The sequence below is a fragment of the Rhinoderma darwinii genome, chromosome 8, assembly GCF_050947455.1.
Source record: "Rhinoderma darwinii isolate aRhiDar2 chromosome 8, aRhiDar2.hap1, whole genome shotgun sequence".
NCBI classification, from domain to species: Eukaryota; Metazoa; Chordata; class Amphibia; order Anura; family Rhinodermatidae; genus Rhinoderma; species Rhinoderma darwinii.
In genome coordinates, this window is record NC_134694.1 from 9321732 (window position 1) to 9344846 (window position 23115).

Here is a 23115-nt window from a genome sequence, read left to right on the forward strand (position 1 = left end):
CATTGTAAAATAAAAAGTTACAACAGAGTTCTGATACACTGTAACGAACCACACATCATTATCACCTTTCTACAGGAGAGATGACAGTGTCTGACTGGTGGGGGCCCGACGGATTACTAGAACAGGGGTCCCAAGCCCCCTATTCCTCCTCCCTGCACCCTCCCGCAGCTTGGATGGAGCAGCAGTGGAACTTCATTCTAAGTCTAGGGGAGAACCAAGAACACCGCTCAAATGTGTCTGTCAGTTACAGACACTTAAGGGTTTGTCCAGGTTGGGGGCCGTTTTCCATACTGATGACCTATCCACAGGATAGATTATCAGTTTATGATCCATGGGGGTCCGATACCCGGACCCCGCACCAATCAGGCTGCCTCCGGGCGCTATGCTGGATCGGTGCAGATGGCTTCGTACACTGTATAGTGGCCGTGCTGCAGTACTGCTCCTATTCAAGTAAATAGGAGCAGCGTTGCTGTAACCTATTACACCCGCTATACTGTGTACGGAGCCATCTGTTTCCAGCACCGATCCTGCATAGCTTCCGGAGGCAGCCGGAACAACTGATCAGTGCGGGACTGGGTGTCGGACCCCCACCGATCATATTCTAATGACCTATCCTGTGGATAGGTTATCAGTGTGAAAAAACAGCCCCAAACCTGGACAAACCCCTTAAATGGAGGCTGACAGACTCGGGACCCCTGTTCTAGAGATTGGTTGGGCCCCCACCAATCAGACACTTATGGATAGGTGATAAATGTTGATACTGGGAATAGCAATTTAATACTGAAAGTTGCATAATTTTTCATTACATGTGCACATAAAACAACCCCCCCTAAATGCCCATGATGCTTTGCTTTTAATCTTCTCGCAGCATACGCCATGAACAGTGGATCAGCCTGCAACACGGCTGCCTCTATTTTGTACACGTTATAGATATACTTTACCATTAGAAAACTCACCTGTTCTCCCTTCTCCGTACAGTGTATCCCTGCCCCCGACACAGTCAGACATGAACAATACATACGCAGTCGTGAATAAAAAACCCGCCGCTCAGCGGGCCCCTCCTGGAAGTAAGACACTGGATACAAGAAGCCCGATTTCTTCTCATGTCCAATATGACAATGTCAGACCGTGCTCGACGCTTTCTATGCCTGTGGATTCGCTGTACAGCGCTGTGGTTCCTAAATCCAACAGGACGTCCACCTGTGTAACGCCTTCCAATACCAAATCTATTTCTTCTTCCTATTCCTTGGCTGGAAACTCAACTCCTCCTGATGTTGCTTCCATTGAATACAGTCAGGTCAACGTCCCAAGTACAGGTAAACGTGCAGGCAGGGGCGGATTTCCAATGTTAGGGCTTATACCGGGGATCCGCTCCTTGTGCTGCTTTGTTCCTGGGGAATTAGAGTAAGACCACTGGGCGGGCGGGCGGGCGCGCGCGCGTGCTTACATATATATATATATATGTGTGTGTGTATGTATATATATATATATATATGTGTGTGTGTGTGTGTATGTATGTATGTATATGTGTGTGTGTGTGTGTGTGTATATATATATGTGTGTGTGTGTGTGTGTGTGTGTGTGTGTGTGTGTGTACATATATATATATATATATGTATGTGTGTGTATACATATATGTATGTATGTGTGTATGTATATGTATATATATACATATATACACACACACACACATATATATACACACATACATATACACACACACACATATATACACACACACATACATACATACACACACACACACACACACACACACATATACACAGGTGTGTTTAGGAACCTACAGTGAGCAGGCAGGTGTAAATGGTGAAATAGGAGTACAGGATCCCCGTCCCTGGTTTACACCTCTGACGGACTTACACTTGGAGTGTATCCTCCACGTCCCATTTGATCATTAACCCGCTGTATTAAGGTGTTACCTCTCCATACAAATACGTGATATTTTAGACGTCCAGAAACCAATTAGGGCCCTCGTCTAATCTATCAGGATGTACGACCGGGGAAGGGGGATGTCCATTTGCTATTAAATGGCCTTCATTAGTATAAGGCCTCATGCACACATCCGTGACCTTTTATACGGCCGCAAAACACAGACTGCACACGGATAGCTTCCGTGTGCAGTCCGTTTTTTTTTTTAACGGACCATTGAATAGAATGTGCGAGACTGATCCGCAAAAACGGACAGGAATAGGATCTGCTCTGAGTTTTCCAGATCGGCCAGTCGGATCCGCAAAAAAAACAAAACGGATGTGTGCATGGCCCCATAGAATTGAATGGGTCAGTGCGCTATCCGCTAAAAAAACGTAGAACACACTGAAGAAAATAACTGATGTGTTCATGATCCCTAGGAGTGCCCACCAAGATGGCCTCCCTCATTAAGAATTGGGGGGCTGCACTTGTCAGGTGTAATGTGTGGTCCTGGTTATTAGCGGCGCTGCTTTCACCGCTCAGGGTTAATGATTTCCTGACACCTCACGCTGCAATTCCATCTTGTCTACAAGCGCCAGGTGAAGAAGCGCATTCCTTACCTAGGTAGATGCCGGCCCATTCACTACCACAGCTAAGCAATGTATGGCACACTAGATAAATGGGCACTTTATTGTACTGTATACTGAATAAATGGGCACTTTAGTGCTCATTGGCTAATAGCAATGGCTGCATAGCATACTGGGTAAATAGGCACTTTACTGCACACTGGGTAAATATGGGTGTCGCATGGCATTCTGTCTTAATGAGCACTTTACTGCATATTGGCTAAACGGGCGCTGCAAAACATTGGCTAATCGGGCGCTGCAAAGCATATTGGCTAAATGGGCGCTGCATGCACTGCATGCTAAATACGCACTATTGTTTAGTGGCTAAATTGGCGCAGCATAGCATACTGGTACATGTGTGCTGTAGGGTATGTCGGTGCTGTGTTATATTCCACTTACTGTATGACTGCTGCTTTGCACACTGGTGAAACGCTCTTGTTGCTTGAATGGTTGTGAATGTATTTGGTGGCTGTTGGATGTTCTGTCCTCATGATCTCTGCGCTGCTACATATCTCTATGTTTAGTGTGGGAACGAGTGGCACACTCATAAACTGGGTTACCCACACCAAACATTTTATAGCAGGTTCCTTGAGCCACTAGGTCTGTCAGCCGCCCCCTGTATTGTGACAGGGACCTCAGACCATTTCTAGTTCATGTCTACGTGTCCTATGTCCAGTGATGGTGTTCGGCCCACTGGGGAATAACAATGCACCGGGGTCATGTCTTGTTTTACATGTGTTTTGTTCTGTATTTTTGTATTTATTTGTTAATAAAACCATGTTTTCTCTGTATGTCTCTGTGTGACTATCAGGTCTGAGGTCAGGACAGGGTGGGAGGGGTACAGATATGATATTAGAAATGTAACAATAGACAAACCAAGACTGGACGACAACTTTTGTCTTTTGTTCACATACAACAATATTTAGAAGATGTAGAAGCCGTTCTCTGCCCACTATCTGTTGTGGATCTGTAACGTCCTGCGTAGTCGGGGTATGGACTTACAGCGCGACAAAAGCTTTTACACGGCCAAATACTGGCCGGAAAAACGAGCGCCGATCAACGATGCGGGAAGTCGATTGGCGCTCGTCAGCTCCATTTACAAGGAGCAACGATTGTTGACGTATGTAGGCATGATCGTTGGTCCCCATGCATTTGTATCATGTCGGCAGCATATCCCGTTTACATAGGAAGATGGACTGACGACTATTTTTTTGGCCGTATAAAAAGATCTAATCAGCCAATGAATGAGTGTTTGCTCATTCATCGGTTGATCGCTGTCCTGTTTACACAGGGCAATGATCAGGAACGAGCGTTCGTTCGCAAGATCATTGGCCCGTGTAAAAGGGCATTTCGATTTCAAGATTCTCTTGAGAACGAGAGACTGGTAGCCCTGGCCTATACACTGACCAATCCCCTGGAGAGCAAATATACAACATGGCTGCTGACCTAAGGTAGTCTGCAATCTGATTGTATGGCTGGAGCAACCCGAGTCTTATATGGAATCAGCCGACCTTATTTAGTCTAAAACATTATTGTTAAGGGTTAATATTCTTATATATTATCATACAGGATACTCTCGCAATAACCTCTGGGAGACAATAAGTGGAGATTTCACAGGCAGCCCTATTTAAAAGGGGTCGTCCAGTTTAGAAAACCCATTGTCATACACCCTATTAGGAAATTCTGAGTTAATAGAGGGGGGGGGGGGTCCTCTGTTCAGGATCTTCATCTCTTGGCCAGAGTAGAGAGCGGTTACAAAGAGTGTCTCTCTCTCTCTCTCTCGAGGACCTGTCCTGTATTACAGAGACAACACATTGATATGAATGGGCAGTGTGTAATGCTTTGTTTCTCCTGTGGTGGCGCTGCAGGGAAATTGAACATTTACTGCCAAGGTTTCTCCACAGATCACAGCAGATCACTGGGGGTCCCAGCAGGTGGACACTTTGTGATCTGCTTATTGTCAAGGGCCTCTTCTACTAAATAGAGATTGAAGTGGACAACCCCTTTAAGAGCAAAATCCAGCACAGAAAGTTACACTAGATCTGGGTGTTACACGTATTAAATTGATCTCTCCCTTGCAGCGAAATCCCTTGATGGCTATGAAATCGTGACTGATCCTTCCAAAGGACGTATGCCAGCAACTATTTCAGGAGGGATAGGTAAGTTCTGGATACAGACGACCTACAAACTATTTAGGTCAACAAGCTGGCATCTAAAGTAGCTCCCCCATAATGAGATTAGGATTAAAGGGGTACTCTGCCCCAATTTATTTTTACAAAAATATGGGCGAAGGAACATTTGAATACTGCCAAGCCTATTTGTCATTCTCTACCCTTTGCCAAGTACCAATTTGTTTGAGATTGACTGGTTTCTAGGAATGTGCTTCTTGACAACCTCATATAACAGGCTGTAGTTGTTAGGCAGTGAGTCCATAGCAACCAGAAAGCCAGACATGACTTGATACATTTAACTAGGCTACACCAGTCAAGCCTAAATGTCTAGGTTTGCCTGGCGTTGGGTTTTAACATTTGCTGGACATGATATTGGGTATGTATGATCTGTTTGCTCACTAAATCTCTATTTCTTTATTTACAGGGTTTAACTGTCGTATCGGCAAACCTAAAGGACCCCGTGAACCCCCTGCTGAATGGAGTCGATAAGAGGACTGAATGATGATTATAACATAAAATGTGTTTTAGGGACTGTTGCCAGGTCATCAGGACGCAGCCTTTTGCAAAATGACTGACCTTTATGGACCGATCTCATGTGACGTCAGAAGTTTCCCCCGTTAATTTCAAGATCTGACTACATAGAACTGACAAGCTGGAATCCGCCTACAAGTGATGGATTATGTCTGTATTGTTTGCTCTCTATTAGAAGTATTACATACATGTATGATAATTGTGCGCTGACATGTCATGTAGAGAGCATGAAATACATGTAGAGAATGTACTGGACATCTCTAGTGCTGTGTATACGGTCAGGCGTGGGCTTGTGATCTACATAAGAGGGATTATCTCCACTGACAATCTGCAGGATATTATGACCACAATCATCCCGACGCTGAGCCGTGGCTATCGCAGTGACGGTCTTACATTGGTAAGCGTAAAGCAGAAAGCTCAGCATACCCCATAGTCCTAAAAGGAGACGAGTTGTTATATATAACAACTTATGTAATGTCCTACATGTAATTGATAGCGGTACTCGAGAGGCAGAGCATATCGGGGGAATATAGGAGGCAAAGATGATGTTTAGATGACTACCTAGATCTGCTCCATTAGAGAACAGCTATGATCAGTAACTACAGAAGAGATGAGTAATGGGAGTCGGAGGTAGTCTGAAATCCACCTCCTGTCTTCTCAGATTCTGCTGCTTTGACGCTCCTCCTTTACCCTACAACTTTTCTGGTTTAGATTGGTTGCTTTGTAGAAGGCCGGCCATACACATTAGATGTATGTTGGATGAATCTGCCGATTTCAGCAGGATCTTCGGACTATCTAATGTATATGTAAACAAGCCGAGCAATAGCCCCAGATATTACTGGGGTCCTAGAGACAAATGTATCCAGCCAAAAAGAGAAAGAAAGTCACGACCATGTATTTGTGAAAATACAAAAAATACTTTATTAATGTTACATAAATATAGGGACGAGAGTGAGAGAAGAATGGATCCAGCGCTGAGACCAAGTAGGTTTAAAACAGAAAATGTCTATCTATTTCTATCATAGGAATCCATGACTAAGGACGCAGATCGCGTCTGAAACGCGTAGGCACCCGCCTATTCCCTACAAGTAGCCACCGTATCCAGAAGGAACACCGCTTGTCTACTTTTTAACTCACTCCCTTTTTGTTACTTGCATCAATAAATCTTGGAAGAAATTTTCCGTTTTAAACCTACTTGGTCTCAGTGCTGGATCCATTCTTCTCTCCCTCTCGTCCATTTGCTGCGTGTGCCGACACGAGGACCCGAGCGCTACTGACAGTGGGACTGCAATATTCAGGTGAGCTGGAGGATCCCCTTCATTCTTTACATAAACATACACATGAATGAGATTAAAAACACAGAATAAAACAACCCTATGGTCCAATGGTAACACAGTCCCCCAAGTACAACAGTGTGTGCAGAGTAATCATTAGACAGGTGACATGTATAGTGTATAGCACGGATTAGTACTAGATATTCATTAATATACACACAAGTAAGCAAGTCAAAATATAGCAAAAGTATATACATACACCTGCAGGAGACAACAATAGCTGGGAGACCAAGACCGGGGACACCGCTGCTAACCCGACGCGCGATTCGCAGAGGCTTAGTCAGGGGGTGATGTCCTACCCGCAAACCTATCCTTAAATATCCTCTCATCCCAATCGGTTACACACGTGGCATAATGAGTAATCTGATCGTTGGCGGAATGCATGTAAAATTGCTGTTTTGGTTGGGTCAGCACCGTGGTCGGACAAGGTGTGTCGACAGCTTTAGTACGCTGACCGCTGCTGATCACCGTGTCCTCCTATAGGAAGCGGCATTTACCTAATTACTCATTATGCCGCGTATGTAACCGATTGGGATGAGAGGATATTTAAGGATAGGTTTGCGGGTAGGACATCACCCCCTGACTAAGCCTTTGCGAAACGCGCGTCGGGTTAGCAGCGGTGTCCCCGGTCTTGGTCTCCCAGCTATTGTTGTCTCCTGCAGGTGTATGTATATACTTTTGCTATATTTTGACTTGCTTACTTGTGTGTATATTAATGAATATCTAGTACTAATCCGTGCTATACACTATACATGTCACCTGTCTAATGATTACTCTGCACACACTGTTGTACTTGGGGACTGTTTTACCATTGGACTTTTCCGCTGCTTCAGCGTTCTGTTACCATTTTTCCTGCGAGGGTTGTTTTATTCTGTGTTTTTAATCTTATTCATGTGTATGTTTATGTAACATTAATAAAGTATTTTTTTTGTATTTTCTCAAATACATGGTCGTGACTTTCTCTCTCTTTTTGGCTATCTAATATATATGGCAGCATCCCGACTCTCCCCTGAAAGCAGCTGTCGTGTGGGGGGTGGAAGGGTCGGGCATGGTGAATTTCAACATGCCCAATTAATTTGTTTATCAGATAAGCCGCTGCCAGTCAAGTCTAGCAGCGGCTTTCTCCCTGAGAACACGTAAAAGCACTGCCGAGCGTGCATGTGTGTGGGGGAGTCGGGATGATTAGCGGTTGGCCGGACGGGCGACAGCTATTTAAAATGTATGGCCAGCTTTAGAACAAGTTCAGTGGTAAATCAGAGAGGTGATTTCAGATACAGCGAGGACAAAATTATTATAAACTACAAGTAACTAAACCACCGGTGAGAAAAAGAAGAATATGACGCCATAGACTGGGGGGGATGAGCCTCAAATAAGGGGTGAGGGGAGCTGGAAGTCCACGTAACAGAAGATCTCTGGCATGGAGACAAGATGCCCCTTGTGGGAACATCTTGTGAGCTGGATGGAAATGTACTTTAATTACTCAATGACCTTTGAAGAATAAGGCGAGCACAAGTCTTATGGTGGCCAAACACTTTTGATAGTTGTCAGCTGAACGCCCGACCGACACCCGTGTACTATTACTGAGATGTCATGGGCTGAAGACGCTCCATACTCGGCGGGTGGCGGCTGTGTTATACAGCCGACACCTCACTCCAGCGGGGCGGAATTAAATCAATCATGACCGCGGGATTTAAATTGTTAGACTCAAGGGGGCGCCCCCTCAAACACGCCATCATGCCCCCCAGCGGCGCGATCGCCCATTTACAATGGTTGTTATGGCAGCCCTAGTATATCATGCTTGTGATCCAACGATCGCTGGTTCAAGTCTCCTAGAGGGACTAATACAAAAAGTGACAAACAGTTAAATAAAGGGTTTTTTTATGTTTAAAAAAAAAAGTATTAAAAGTTTAAAAAAAAAAAACCTTTTCCCCTAAAGTAAACTTAAAAAAAATAAAAGTTAACATAACTGGTATCGCTGCGTCTGTAAAAGTCCGAACTATCACAATATAGCGTTGTATAACCCGCTCGGTGATCGGCGTAAAAATAAAAAATGATAAAACACACAAATTGCTGGTTTTTGGTCACCTTAGATCTGAAATAAAATAAATTAAAATGAAATAAAAAGTGATCAAAAAGTCGCATATACCCCAAAATGGTATCGGTGAAAACTACAGCTCGCATCGCAAAAATTAAGCCCTCACATCGCTAAATTGACGGACAAATAAAAAAGGTATGGCTCTCAGAACATGGCGACACAAAACATATTATTTTTTTTAGCAACTAGTTTTTTGTTTTTTTTTAAAAGTGGTAAAATATAAAACAAAACATAAAATTCGGTATTGCCATAATCGTATCAACCTGTAGAATGAGGTGCACATGTACTTTTTACCGCCTGATGGACGCTGTTTTTTTCCCATTTCACCCCACAAATAATTTTTTCCCAGCTTCCCAGTACATTACGCGGTACAATAAATGGCGCCATGACAAACTACAGGTTCTTCTTGCAGCCTCGACCTGACTATAGGAGTCATTGACAACGACGTGTGCAGCAGAGCTGATCGTGTTTAATGTCTGTGTATCCTGCAATGGTCTCTGGTTTACTACCTTTAATGAAGCGTCTAGTTTACTGGTTGAGTTAACTGATGAACAAGCTCCGTCCTGCCGAATCCCCTTCTCTTCTATGGTAGAAGAGTCTCTGCCTGGAAACCGCTATCAAACAAGACGTCTTCCATCAGGTCATGGGACAGCGGGTTTCTGACAAACTACGACCAAGCCGACAAGAACATAGAAACTACTGAAGAGGTTTTTATCTCTTATAGAGAAAGTTACGTCTTCATGCCGTTGGATATTTAAAAGAGAAAACGAACTTAAATGGCTAAACGAGGTAGTGAGCATAAACATGATATGTAAGTCATTGACTAGAAGTGAGGCTTACCTGCTATTTATTATCCTTATTATTGCTTGGCTGCTTCTTATCTCAAATCCATTAGGACAGAACTGTGATGTGTGACTACAGCTTATATACAGGGAGCTTGAGGTAGTCTGAAACCCACCCCCTGTCTCATCATTGGTTCAGGCTGCTGCTCCCCCCTCACTGCAGCATGATTGGCTGCTGCATATAAACACAACACTATCACATGATCAGCGGGAAGTCAGCGCGTGGAGATCTGGTTTCTATTACAGCAAGAGCAGGATGATTTTAAAGTACTTATTACTAAACCGCAAGTGAGAAAAAGATGAACATCAGGTAATTGTCCCACATATACTGAGCCCTGGAAGCCTGGAGCGTCACTTTAAAGGGGTTCTCCGGGCATTTTATATTGCCAGCCCATCCTTAGGATAGGTCAACAATATGAGATCGGTGGGGGTCCGACTCCCAGCACCCCTGCCTATCAGCTGACTGTATTTGCCACGGCCTCTTCAATGTTTACCAGGCACAGCGCCGTACACCTTCGTGGTGGCTGTGCCTGGGATTGCAGTTCTGCTCCCATTCAAGGGAACGAGACTGAGCTGCAATCCCAGGCACAGCCGCTGCAGACGTGTACGGTGCTGTGCCTGGTAAACATTGAAAAGGCCGGGGTGTTTGTTGACGCAGCCCCTTCAATCAGCAAATTTGTTATTTGTTTAAATTGCCACGCATGCTAACTAGGCAGGCCGGATCTTCTCGACCAATCAAATGTGTTGAGAGGGCTCATGTGGAGGAAAATTCAGTTAAAGGGGTTTTCCACAATCGGACAACTGATGACCTATCCACCGTATCGGTCATCAGTATATGATCGGTGCGGGTCCAACACCCGGACCCTGCACCAATCAGTTGCTCCGGCTGCCTCTGGATGTTTTGAACGGTATGTAGTAGCTGGAGCCGGAGCAGCTGATCGGTGCGGTGTCCAGGTGTCGGACCCGCACCGATCATATACTGATGATCTATGGTATCCTGTGAATAGGTCATTAGTTGTCAGATCGTGGAAAACCCCTTTAACCCCTTCAGGACAAAGCCATTTTTTTGACATTTAATTTTCGTTTTTCACTCGCCGCTTTCCAAGAGCCATAACTTTTCTATTTTTCCGTCAATACGGCGGTGTGAGGGCTTGTTTTTTGCAGGAGGAGTTGTAGTTTCTTTTGGTTCCATCTATAGTTCCATATAATGTACTGGGAAACTGAAAAAAAATTATTTGAGGGCTGAAGTTGGAAAAAATTGTGATTCCTTAATTGATTTTTGGGTTTCATTTTTACGGTTTTCACATTGCGGTAAAAATGACAACTTCTCTTTATTCTGTGGCTTAATACGATTATGGTGATGCAAAATTGATATAGGTTTTTTTTTATATTTTACTACTTTTATTGATAAACTTTTTGTTAAAAAAACAAAAATGTTTTGTGTCGCCACATTCTGAGAGCCATAACTTTTTTTTTTTCACCGATTGAGCCGTCTGAGGGCTTATTTTTTGTGGGATGAGCTGTCGTTTTTATCGGTACCATTTTTTGGTACATAGAACTTTTTGATCACTTTTTATTAATTTTTTTTTGAGAGCTAAAGTGAGCAAAAAACAGCGATTATATTTTTTATGGCGTTCACCGTGCACATTAAATAACGTTATATTGTAATAGTTCAGACTTTTACGGATGCAGTGATACCAATTTTGTTAACTTTTTTATTTTTGACATTACTTTAGGGGGAGAATGGCAAAAGGGGGGTTTTTTGAACGTTTAATATTTTTATTTTTTTTCCACGACTAAAAAAACGTTGTCACTTTTTTTACATACTTTATTAGTTTTTATTATTATCGTTAGATCGCTGGTACAATATACTGCAATACTAATGTATTGCAGTATATCGTCATTTTTACAGGCATCTGGTAAATGACGCAGAGCGAAGACAGCCTGGGGGCCTTCATTAGGCCCCTGGGCTGCCATAACAACCGTCGTCACCCCCTGATCTCACTCTGGGGGGGGGGGGATGAGCTGTAGGAGGGGGCCATCTCATCTTTTCAACGCCTCAGATGCAGTGGTCGGGATTGACTGCAGCATTTGAGGGGTTAAAGAGCCAGGGACAGCACTATCGCTGCTCCCAACTGTTAGTCCCGGGTGTCCGCTGTAAAATACAGCCGACACCCGCAGCATATGGAGCGCGCTCAGCGCGTGAGCGCCCTGCAAACATCACCCCCTGCACCCGGACGTAAGGGTTAAGTTCCTTTTTCACAAGGAGCAACGATTGTTCCTTTATGGGAACGAGCAATAGTTTCTACGACTGTTTGTCCCCAAACATTTCTATCATGACAGGGAGATGTGCTGCCGACTAGCGACCACTTTATTGGCCAAGTAAACAAGCAGATCAGCCGATGAATGGGCTTTTTTGTCCAATCATTGGCCTGTGTAAAAAGACCTTTAAGGTCTTATTTACACAAGCGTTGCGCACCTCGGCTGTGAAAAACAACAGTTTTTCACGTCCGAGGTGCATCTGTGCTCGGCGCTGCGGGACGCGATATCTCGCATCCCCCATAGATGAGAGTCTATGGAGGGATGCGTGAAAAGATCGGACATGTCCTATATTCCCACGGACCCTTCACACGGTCCGTTGAAACAACGGCTGTGTGATTGGCCACATTGAATTACATAGGTCCGTGGGACGTTTAACACGCTCGTGCGAATTGCTCTGTACATAGCATAGCGGTCGTGCTGCAGGTCGGCACTTATTCACAGTACTGCAGCTCGGCCGCTATTCCGTGGCAGGAGCGTACGGCTTCTGGCTTGTACGTCCGGTGCACGGAGTCACCGGACCAGCTGGTCTGTGCGGGGCCCGGGTGTCGGACCCCCACAGATCATGTACTGATGACCTATCCGGTGGATAGGTCATCAGTTGTCAGAAGCTGGAAAACCCCTTTAAGATCAGTCAACAGGGCCCTCCCAATGCATCTGCTTAGTTTAATGGGGTTATCCCAAGATCAACCTTTGTCACCTATGCACAGGATAAAAAATGTCAGATCGCTGGGAGACCCACCGATCACTAGAACAGGGGTAACGAGCCTACCGATCCTGCTCACTGCAGGACCGCAGTGACAACTTTGAATAGAGCGGCAGTCAAGAATGTGTGGTGCAGCTCCATTCAAAGTCTATGGAACTGACGGAGACTGTCAAGTACAGCGATCGGCTATTTCCGTTCAGTCCCATAGACATTAAACGGAGCAACAAGGCGCATTGCTCATCTTCCGCTCCATTCAAGCTCCTCCTTACTGCGGGGGATGCAGCGAGACGGAAGAAGGGTCATGGTACCCCAAATCTAGTGATCGGTGGGGTTTAAAGGTTGGTTATTATCGATCTTGGGATTACCCCTTTTAGTTAGCATACTTTGCGGCATTTTAAATGGCCCAATTGGTGGGCGTAGATGCATCCACAGACTTGCGCTTGTTCGGGCATCTTATATCATCGCATGAAGAGCTCTGCCGACGAGCGATGCCCTTTAGTAGTGTTCAGATGTGGCGATTTCTCTCAGATTTTCACTGCGGATTCTGCATCACAAATCAGCCACAATTTACAATATATGTGAATGGGGTTTTAAAAAAAAAAACATGAAGTGGAAAAAATTCTGCACAGATTTCAGGGCTTGCTAAATCCGTGGATTACATGCGAATTGTGCCTCCCATTAGCAGCAAAATCTGCGGCGGAAACTAAGTGTTTCATCCGAGCCTTAATCCACAGAGTTAATAGCATTGTTCTATTCCACTACAGCTGCTATTTTTGCAAAAGTGACATTTGTGTCCACCATATTGTATGGAAACCCGACATTCAGGTTTTTTTTTTACCATTGGAGTCAATAATCGACGGATAGTAATGGAAAACACATGTTAACAAAAAGCCTTCGGTGAGAATAGAGCGTCTCCTCTCCATATTGAGAAAGTGACAGGTTGCTGTGAGTTGCTAATGCAGAAGTAACAAACAAGATGGCGGTGGATTCAGTTGGTACTTTTGCTAAAATGGCCGCCACATAGGAATATAAAAATACCCGTCTTTCTCCCAAATAACTTTAGGTATTGCCCCGTTACTACTGTAATAATATATTTGTGTGGAAATGTTCTTTTTTTTTTTAATTAAAAACCACAAAGTCATAGGAAATGTCTGGACTGGTTCACACTATGGTCTATAAAAGATTGTATTGAATATATATGATTTTCTGATAACAGACTGATCTGTATTTAGCAGGGACGTGTCCTCAGAAGTGTATTTGGTTAAAATATGAGGTAACATAGGAGCTTGATAAAAACACTGGTCTCCATTCCCACGTTACTGAACCGTTAACCTAAACGACCGTTAGAAGCCAACTTCCCGCGCAGTGGCCCATGACTAGCCATCCTATCACAGCTGTCGCAAGCATCCTAGCAACCAATCAAAGCCGGTTTTACCTTAGCGGTACCTGTAGAGATGATGATGATCCGCTATTTCAGCACCATGGAGTTATTGACGGAAGATGTTTCCCCGCCCCCTTTGCATTTTCATCCAATCAACAGTCGAAGACAAGCTCGAGCGCATTGCAGGTGTTTTATAAGCAGCGGCAGAAGCGACAGTTGGTGAGAAGCTGCGCAGCGTGAGACGAGGTTAAGAGAGACTGGAAGCCAAGCGACTATTCCTGTGACCGGTGCAAGAATCCTACAGTAGACGTACCTCTGCGGAAATAACCATGGTAGGTCAAGCTACCCTTCGACGGAATCATGTTAGAGGTTCCGCATCATAATGTGCTCAGCATGGGGAGAGATTATTGGAGATACGGGAAACGGAATAAAATCGGGGTAGCCAGGTTTCATAGCGGAGAAAAGGCTTATTTTTGGTAAAAGGAGATAGACAGTGCTTCGTAATTGAATGTGAATGATTGGTTGAGAACAGCGTAAAGAGCCAGACTGTGATTGGATGGGGCGCGTCTGCTAGTATGTGAGGTTGAGCTGCTGGAGGTAGAGGGGGAAGTAATGTCACGTCATGATGCTGATGTGTGATTGGCTGACTGCCATATCTATGCTACTCAGACCTGCGGTGGGCACTAGGGAATTGAACGGGGCTGTGATTTATTGCATAACCAATAACGATAGGGAAATTGTGTTCAGCTCAGCATAAAGGTCTATGGACATGGCTACTTGGTACTATGCGATGCCTGGGCAGGCTTCTGGTGTCTGTGTGCCCATGGGCATCAGTTTCAGTGGACCCCCAGCTTGACAAACCTAGGGCATGTTTACACATTTACTTGGCCCCCAAGCCTGGTGGGTGCTAGCCAGGTTTGCATATATTACCCCTTAAAACTAGTTGTTACCCATAGCAACCAATCACTGTGCAGCTGTCATTTTTCCATAGCTGTTTAAAAAAAAAAAAAAAAAAAGAAAGCTGCAAGGTGATTGGTTGCTATGCGCAACAATGTCAGTTTTTTTATTTACCGTTTTGATAAACGAGGCACAGGAGTTTTCTCCTGTAGGACAATTGCAGTATTGCTCAGTACCCAGCATGTGGACAGGGGTTGTTTTGATGGTACAGATTTCTAGTAATATAATTATTTACCTTTTGTGATTTGAGTTTTATTGTAAAACATTGAAATTTACTGACACGTTGTTATTCTTGCAGCGTGAGTGCATCTCAGTCCACGTTGGCCAGGCCGGGGTTCAGATTGGTAATGCATGCTGGGAGCTATACTGCCTGGAACATGGCATTCAACCTGATGGACAGATGCCTAGTGATAAAACCATTGGTGGAGGGGACGATTCGTTCAGCACGTTCTTCAGCGAGACAGGAGCTGGAAAACATGTGCCCAGGGCTGTGTTTGTGGATTTGGAGCCCACGGTGGTTGGTAAGTCATACGTTTAGGATGTGATGACATTTGAGATTGTATAACCACATTGTAACATAGTCCACATTCACTTGTACCAGTTTATATCCTAGACTATGAGTGTGTTGGTTGCTGGTGGGGGTGGGGGTGGGGGGGTGGGCAGTAAAGCTTGAATTTACTTACCAATATGTTCCCTTTCCCTGAGTTTAAAGGCGGCACACAATGGGTTAATGACCTGCTTCTTCCCAGCTAGTACAGAAGAAAAAAAAAAAAGACACAATAAGGCGGGATTCACACGACCGGGTCCCGCCCGAGTATCGGCCAGTAAAATCGGCCATTTTGCCCGGCCGGTTTGCATAAAGTTTTGCATCCGTTCCGGGCCGGGCAGATCTGGACAGTGACATCAGCGGCAACTCCTGAAGGGGAATCCCCATGTGTTCGGGGATTCCGCTTCAGCAGTTTCCCCTGATGTCACTGCCCAGATATGGACAGAGACATCAAGTGCTCTGTCCAGGAGCGGAATCCCCGAAAACATGGGGATTCCGCTCCTTCAAGGAGCTAAAGTGCGGCTAGCACATAGCAGAGCGGGGAGATACCTCCCTGCTCTGCTATAGTGGCGTCGCTGCAGTAGTAGCAGCAGCAGCAGCGCCATGGAAGGTGTCGCCGGGCCAGGGCGCTTTTAAAACAAGCAGGGGAAGGGAGCCAGCGCAGCGCTCCCTCCACCTGCTGTACACCCTGGCCCTGCCACACAGTGTACAGCCATTAGTCCGAATGGCATCAACTCCTCCTCACATGCACTCTGCGCTGTGAGGAGGAGGAGGAGATAGAGCGCAAGCGCCGGAAAACCCGGCCATCACTCGGGACACATTCCGGTGATGGCCGTGTATTACCCGGCCCCATAGACTTCTATGGGAGCCGGGTACCTGGCCGAAAATAGAGCATGTCCTATTTTTTGACGGCCGGTTTTCCCGGCCGTCAAAAAATCAGTCGTGTGAATAGCCCCATTAGGGGTCTATTATTCCTAATGCAGCCGGGTGCCGGCCGATTTATGAACGGCCGGGAAACCCGGTCATGTGAATGAGGCCTAAGTCTTAATCACAACCTCATTAACCCTTAGGCCAATGGTATAAAGCACACCTTGAAGAGACGCCCAATGTGTAGTAATTTAGCAATAGACTTAAAAACAATAGGGGTGGGAAGCTGTGAGGTAAAGGAAAAATTTTGGTAAGTAAATTTAAGCTTTCCCTATCGTTCCAAAGGCAGCACACATTGGGACATTCAAAGCAATATCAAAATAAATGGGTGGGTTTACATATCTGCAACCTCGAGTACCCTTCTGCCGAAAGACACCTCTGCGCCTGCCAAGGTATTCAGTCTGTAATGCTTCACGAAAGTATCTGCTGAAGACCAGGTTGCTACTTGGCAAATTTGATCTAGACCTTCGTAGAGTCTTTTAGCCCAGGATGTTGATAGGGCCCTAGTAGAATGAGCCCTTAGATCAGAAGGAACTTTTAAGTTAGCTTGAGTGTAAGTAAAGGTAATAACATTTCTAATCCAGTGACTGAGGAACGACTTAGAAGCCTTCTCCCCTTTACGAGGACCTTAAAACTGAAGAAAGAGCATTTCTGAATTTCTAAAGGAATCATATTTATCTATGTAGGCAAGGACTGACCTTTTCACGGCTAGAGGATGGGCCAGATAGTCTGGAAATTTTGAGGGCATGGTAGGGAGATATCTTTATTGATATTATTTGATGATGGCACTTTTGGAAGGAACCCTGGCACAGTTCTTAAAATAAGGCAATCAGGCCTAATCTTAAGGTAAGGATCCCCGGAAGAGAGAGCTTGCAGTTCCCCTACCTTTTTTGCTGAAGAAATGGCCACTAAGAATAACGTTTTCAAGGTGAGATATTGAAGACTTATATTCTGGATAGGTTAGAAAGGCTAAACCGATAAACATCGAAGAACAATACCTAGGTCCCAGGACGTGACCGGGGATTTACAGGAGGTCTAAGGAGTTTAATCGCCCTATAAAAATCGGTGAACCAACTGATTTATCGAAAAAATGCCTTCCGAAAAAGAGTTAAATGCGGGAAAAATGGACTTTTAACGTGTTGCATTTTAACCCCTTATCATATCCTTCCTGGAGGAAGTGGAGCACCAACCTCAACATTGAGGGAGGTTTATTATTAGACGAGCACCAACTAGCAAATGTTTTCGATATTCTAGAATATGCTTTGGATGTGGAAGGTCTTCTCGCACAGACCAGTAAATCAACAACTTTATCTGAGAGACCTTTATCAGCTAGGTTCCTCCTGTCAATTTCCATGCCGTCAAATGCAGTTTCTCTGGCTCTGGGTGTGACAGCCCGTTCTGCTGCAGGAGATCTTTCGATATCGGGATTTTCCAATATCTACCGCTGATATATAATCTCTGTGTATGTGGCTGCACATCGCTGCTGTGTAAATCAATCGAGATGAGTGCATGATGCTGACTGGTCACTGATTGGTCAGCGTCATACACGTAAACACGCCCAGTTAAAAACAATACACGCCCAGTTGGACATAACGAAAAAAAAACACCCAGTTGTCCATTTCAAACCTCATTTGCATATATATAAAATAGCTCATAACTTGGCCAAAAATGAACGTTTAAAAAAAAACAACTTTACTGTTATCTACATTGCAGCGCCGATCACATGCAATAGGAGATATGGATTCCAGAATCTGGTGACAGAGCCTCTTTAACCAAATCCTCAGAGCCCTAGCCACAGGACTGATGCAAAGGATGCTTTACATACATCTGCTGATGAGTAAGCTCTTTTAAGAAGAGAATCTGCCTATCCATAGGATCTTTCAGCAAAGATGACTCATCCGAAGGAAAAAAGGCTTTTTTAGAAAGTCGGGCAGCGGCCAGATCCACTTTAGGTGGGGTCATCCAGTGATCCGAATAAAGATCAATTCAGACACCTAACTCTGTGGCCGATATCTATCGTCTTCTCTGGTCTCTGCCAGTCTGAAAAACTCTTCAGTAAATCATGCTCCGGAAAAAATCTGCCGTGTTCTTTCCGGAAAATGAAATAACTTCTGTTTCTTTGAACGTTCTCCCTTCAAAACCTCAGATTCTACAGAATCTTTGACAGCATTTAACAGCGATTAAATATTATCCTTTCTGAATAGATAATAATCATCCGGAATGCCTATATCAGACTCTGAATCAGAAGCTATCTCGCCTTCAGAGCAAGATTGGGGGGGGGGGGGGGACTGATCTATTGGGGATACGTAGTAGGAATACTGCATTCCCCTTTAGCCTCTTTAAAGGCCTCAACAAGATGGTCTTTAAACCAGTCCAAAAACTTTTTAGCCTGATGCTGTACAGGAAAAACATCCTGATCCTCATCATCATCCTCCTGCTGTAAACAAGTATTGCATATGTCCGCTTCATAATCGTCATATAGAGGCTGTTCACACTGAGAACACAGCCTATCTTTCGCTTTCTTTGAGCGTTTTCCCCTTTGAGAGTTAGGCATCCAGGGACAAACATAGGAACAGTGTGAGAAAACAGCAGGCTTGACCAGTAATAAAAGACCTTTTCTTTACTCTAGAAACCTTTTAAGCGCAAAAGAATAACAGCGTCCTACCTTTATGACTGGAGGTGCGAGCCTGGCAATGGTACCGGCCACCATCGCTGAAAAGCGTGCCATTATATTGAAGATAGCGTCTCACAATGGCCGGTAAATCATGCACACTGTGCGTCCGTGCTGAGTTCCGGAATTGCGCATACTCCGCTTACGTCCAGATTAGGGCATCCCAGCGTTGACTTCCGGAGTTGCGCAGTGGGCAATTTCCCTTGCCGAGGACTTCCGTTCAGCTCTACTCCAGAGAAGCCCAGCAGAAATCACTGCTGACACACCGCACGAGACATGTAATCCTCCGACCAGGGAGATGTTATTTAACCCCTTAATGACCAAGCCATTTTTTACGTTTTTCCATCGTCTCATTCCAAGAGCTATAACCTTTTTTATTTTTGCGTCGACATAGCTGTATAAGGTCTTGTTTTTTGCGGGACAAGTTGTATTTTTTAATAACACCATTTTGGGGGACATATTTATTGATTAACTTTTAACAACTTTTTTTTTTGGGGGGGGGGGGAGAATAGAAAAAAACCTGAAATTTCGCCACTCTTTATCGCGTCTTAAATCTACGCCGTTTACCGTGTGATATAAATAACACTAACTTTATTCAGCGGGTTGTTCTGATTGCAACGATACCAAATTTGTATAGTTTTTGTATGTTTTATTACTTTTACACAGTAAAAACGCTTTTTTTTCAAAATTATGTTTTTGTGTCTCCATATTTGAAGAGCCGTAACGTTTTTATTTTTTCGCTGATGCGGTTGTACGAGGGCTTTTTTTTTGTGGGACGACTTGTAGTATTTATTGGTACCATTTTGGAGTAGATGCGACTTTTTGATCACTTTTGATCACATTTTTTTAAAGTCAGGATTCACAGAAAACAGCAATTTTTCCATAGTTTTTTTAATAACATTTTTACGGCGTTCACCGTGCGGGTTAAATAATGTAATAGATTTATAGTCGGGTCGTTACGGACGTGGCGATACCAAATATGTGTAACTTTTTTACTTTATTTTGTTTTTTTAATAGTAAAGCATTTTGTAAGGGGAAAAAGTGGGTTTTTCATTTTTTTTTTTTAAATTAACTTTATTAAACTTTTTTTTTACTTTTTTACTAGTCCCACTAGGGGACTTTAATATGCGATTCTCCGGTCGCTATTATAATACACGGCAATACTTCTGTATTGCAGTGCATTACTGCCTGTCCGTTTAAAACAGACAGGCATCTGCTAGGACATACCTCCGGCATGATCTAGCAGGCATTCACTCCAGGCAGACCTGGGGGCCTTTATTAGGCCCCCGGCTGCCATTGGAGACACAGACACACGGCGATCGTATCGCCGGGTGTCGGTGAGAGAGAGGGAGCTCCCTCCCTCTCTCCAAAACCACTCAGATGCGGTGCTTGCTATTGCGCACCGCATCTGAGGGGTTAATCGGGTGAGATCAATACTTCTATCGATCTCACACGGCAGAGAAGGGACTCCCCCAGCCTTTGGCTGCCTCTGGCAGCGGGGAGATTTGACGCTCCCTGCTCTGTTTACTTTATCCTGATGGAGCGCCGTAAAAAGGCTTATGCATCAGAATAAAGCCTATTAGTGGCCGCCGTGAAAAGGCGTATTGGCGGTCACTAACGGGTTAATGCCACTCCAGTAAACACCACACAGTGGGAAAACAACTTCGGAGGGCTAAGAGGACGCACTAGAGACCTCCCTATTAATCCACACACGGCCATCATTGCACAAAATAAAAACCCCTGTTGAGAAGAAAACTAACCTGTCCAGCTGGGACAGAAGAAAAAAAAATTAAAATTGGGTGTCTCTTCAAGGTGTGCTTTATACCATTGGCCTAAGGGTTAATGAGGTTGTAATGAAGACTAATTGTGTCTTTTTTCTTCTGTACTAGCTGGGAAGAAGCAGGTCATTAACCCATTGTGTGTTGCCTTTGGAACGATAGGTAGCTTATTTTGCCTGATTGATTAGATTAATTTGTAAAATAATGCAGAACCGCTAAAAAGAAACAGTAGAATCGCTCAGACGAGCACAGTGCCGTTTCGGATCGGCTGGCCTCTGAGCGGTGTACGAGCTCAATAGGAGTTTGTACAATGATCGCACGGCTTTCTACAGAAAGAAAGCCGATCAGAAACTAAACAGCGCAACACTCACCCAATTGCTTCGGACGCTCTTATTTTAGGGTTCAATGTGGGTCTCGGACACCTATTGAAGCATCTGACGCGTCATAGGTTTTTTAAAAGGTTTTTATGATTAGCTACGAGCTGCTTACTCACTCAAGATCGTTTCACCCTGAGGATTAGGTGTCTATGGGGGTTGTTACTTATTACAGTTATAAGAATTACGTGTCTATTCCGGTTTAGATGAAGTGCGGACTGGCACATACCGGCAGCTATTCCACCCAGAACAGCTCATTACAGGAAAGGAAGACGCTGCCAACAATTACGCTCGTGGACACTACACTATTGGGAAGGAGATAGTGGATTTGGTCCTAGACCGTATACGCAAGTTGGTAAGTGACAATAAATACCGACCATACTTCTCTGTACTTATGTGGTATTGATTGGCGACACATATACTTTATTTATATTAAACCATGCCAATGAGCAGCATTGTAGACAGAGTACTGGTAAGTCTACATTCATGTCTTATATAGGGTTACTGAATCACACAATTGAATGCCGTTCCGTGATGCTAGTGATAGAGACGCTCTTTGTCCATACATAATGTGAAAATCGGAGGATTTAGTTATGACAGTTATATGTAATATGGCAGCCCTATAAGAAAAATTGTTGTCATATTAACACTTTGTATTGTTGATGCGCAGTCATGTGAACTATTTATTTTTTCTTCCAGGCTGATCAGTGCACCGGTCTGCAAGGTTTCCTCATTTTCCACAGTTTTGGAGGAGGCACAGGCTCAGGATTTGCATCTCTTCTGATGGAGAGACTTTCTGTAGATTATGGAAAAAAATCCAAACTCGAGTTTGCAATCTATCCAGCACCGCAAGTCTCAACAGCGGTGGTGGAGCCATATAACTCCATATTAACCACTCACACAACCCTGGAGCATTCAGATTGTGCTTTTATGGTGGACAATGAGGCCATATATGATATATGTCGCCGAAACTTGGACATTGAACGTCCAACATATACAAATTTAAACCGTCTCATTGGGCAGATTGTGTCCTCCATCACGGCTTCTCTGAGGTTCGATGGGGCTTTAAATGTTGATCTCACAGAATTTCAGACAAACCTCGTTCCATATCCACGCATTCATTTCCCACTGGTCACATACGCTCCTGTAATCTCTGCAGAGAAGGCTTACCATGAGCAACTGTCTGTCGCTGAAATAACCAATTCCTGCTTTGAGCCCGCAAATCAGATGGTGAAGTGTGACCCTCGACATGGCAAATACATGGCATGCTGTATGTTATACAGAGGTGATGTTGTACCCAAGGACGTCAATGCTGCCATTGCTACCATTAAGACAAAACGCACCATTCAGTTTGTAGACTGGTGCCCAACTGGATTCAAGGTTAGTACTGAAAATCCTGGTTTCATGCTCATGCAGTCAAGTAGGGGCACATGTCATTTTTCATATTCTTAAAAACATTTCTTTGTGTCTTTACAGGTCGGAATCAATTACCAGCCTCCAACAGCGGTGCCCGGAGGAGATCTGGCCAAAGTGCAGCGCGCTGTATGCATGCTGAGCAACACCACAGCCATTGCAGAGGCCTGGGCCCGACTAGACCACAAGTTTGATCTGATGTATGCCAAGCGGGCCTTTGTGCACTGGTATGTTGGAGAGGGAATGGAGGAGGGAGAGTTCTCAGAGGCCCGGGAAGATCTGGCAGCACTGGAGAAGGATTATGAAGAAGTAGGAATAGATTCAGTAGAGGGCGAGGCTGAGGAGGGAGAGGAATACTGAGCGGATACAAGTCCCGTGCAGATGTTATATAACTTATTAGTGTTTCGTTATGTGGAATTCACTTTATGTAAAAATGCAGTTTCCCGTTCAGTTACGTGTTCTCATTAGGTGACAGTTTATAACTATTAAAGTGTTCGTTGTGTTGCCTGAATTG

At 44.4% G+C, this 23115-nt stretch overlaps 3 protein-coding genes across 8 annotated transcripts in view; 2 read left to right on the forward strand and 1 right to left on the reverse strand.

The window, feature by feature from the left end:
• PTPN18 (protein tyrosine phosphatase non-receptor type 18) overlaps nt 1–6423 on the forward strand; it is a 35881-nt gene extending 29458 nt beyond the window's left edge. Inside the window, exons 13-15 of the mRNA XM_075834968.1 lie at nt 979–1316; nt 4637–4714; nt 5151–6423. Coding sequence (XP_075691083.1) covers nt 979–1316; nt 4637–4714; nt 5151–5215 — 481 coding nt within the window. The 3' untranslated portion in view covers nt 5216–6423. The remainder of the gene's footprint in view (nt 1–978; nt 1317–4636; nt 4715–5150) is intronic.
• Nucleotides 1–14505, reverse strand: part of LOC142659149 (vacuolar fusion protein MON1 homolog B-like) — a 61858-nt gene extending 47353 nt beyond the window's left edge. For 4 of the 6 annotated variants that reach the window (XM_075834963.1, XM_075834967.1, XM_075834961.1 and 1 more), the window contains exon 1: nt 13989–14505. The gene's annotated coding sequence lies outside the window, so the exon portion shown is untranslated. The remainder of the gene's footprint in view (nt 1–13988) is intronic. The other 2 variants (XM_075834964.1, XM_075834962.1) reach the window with 1 other exon arrangement.
• LOC142659153 (tubulin alpha chain, testis-specific) lies at nt 14099–23112 on the forward strand. The gene is made up of 5 exons (XM_075834969.1): nt 14099–14266; nt 15190–15412; nt 21395–21543; nt 21888–22568; nt 22665–23112. The coding sequence occupies exons 1-5, from the start codon at nt 14264–14266 to the stop codon at nt 22959–22961; spliced, it is 1353 nt and encodes a 450-aa protein (XP_075691084.1). The 5' UTR covers nt 14099–14263; the 3' UTR covers nt 22962–23112.
• Nucleotides 23113–23115: the final 3 nt, after the last annotated feature.

What these genes read in the sequence shown, in the direction of transcription:
- LOC142659153 (XM_075834969.1), top strand. An exon ending in TTTGGAGCCCACGGTGGTTG is followed by an intron (nt 15,413 to 21,394) that starts GTAAGTCATACG and finishes ATTCCGGTTTAG; the next exon opens with ATGAAGTGCGGACTGGCACA. An exon ending in GGTGCCCAACTGGATTCAAG is followed by an intron (nt 22,569 to 22,664) that starts GTTAGTACTGAA and finishes GTGTCTTTACAG; the next exon opens with GTCGGAATCAATTACCAGCC.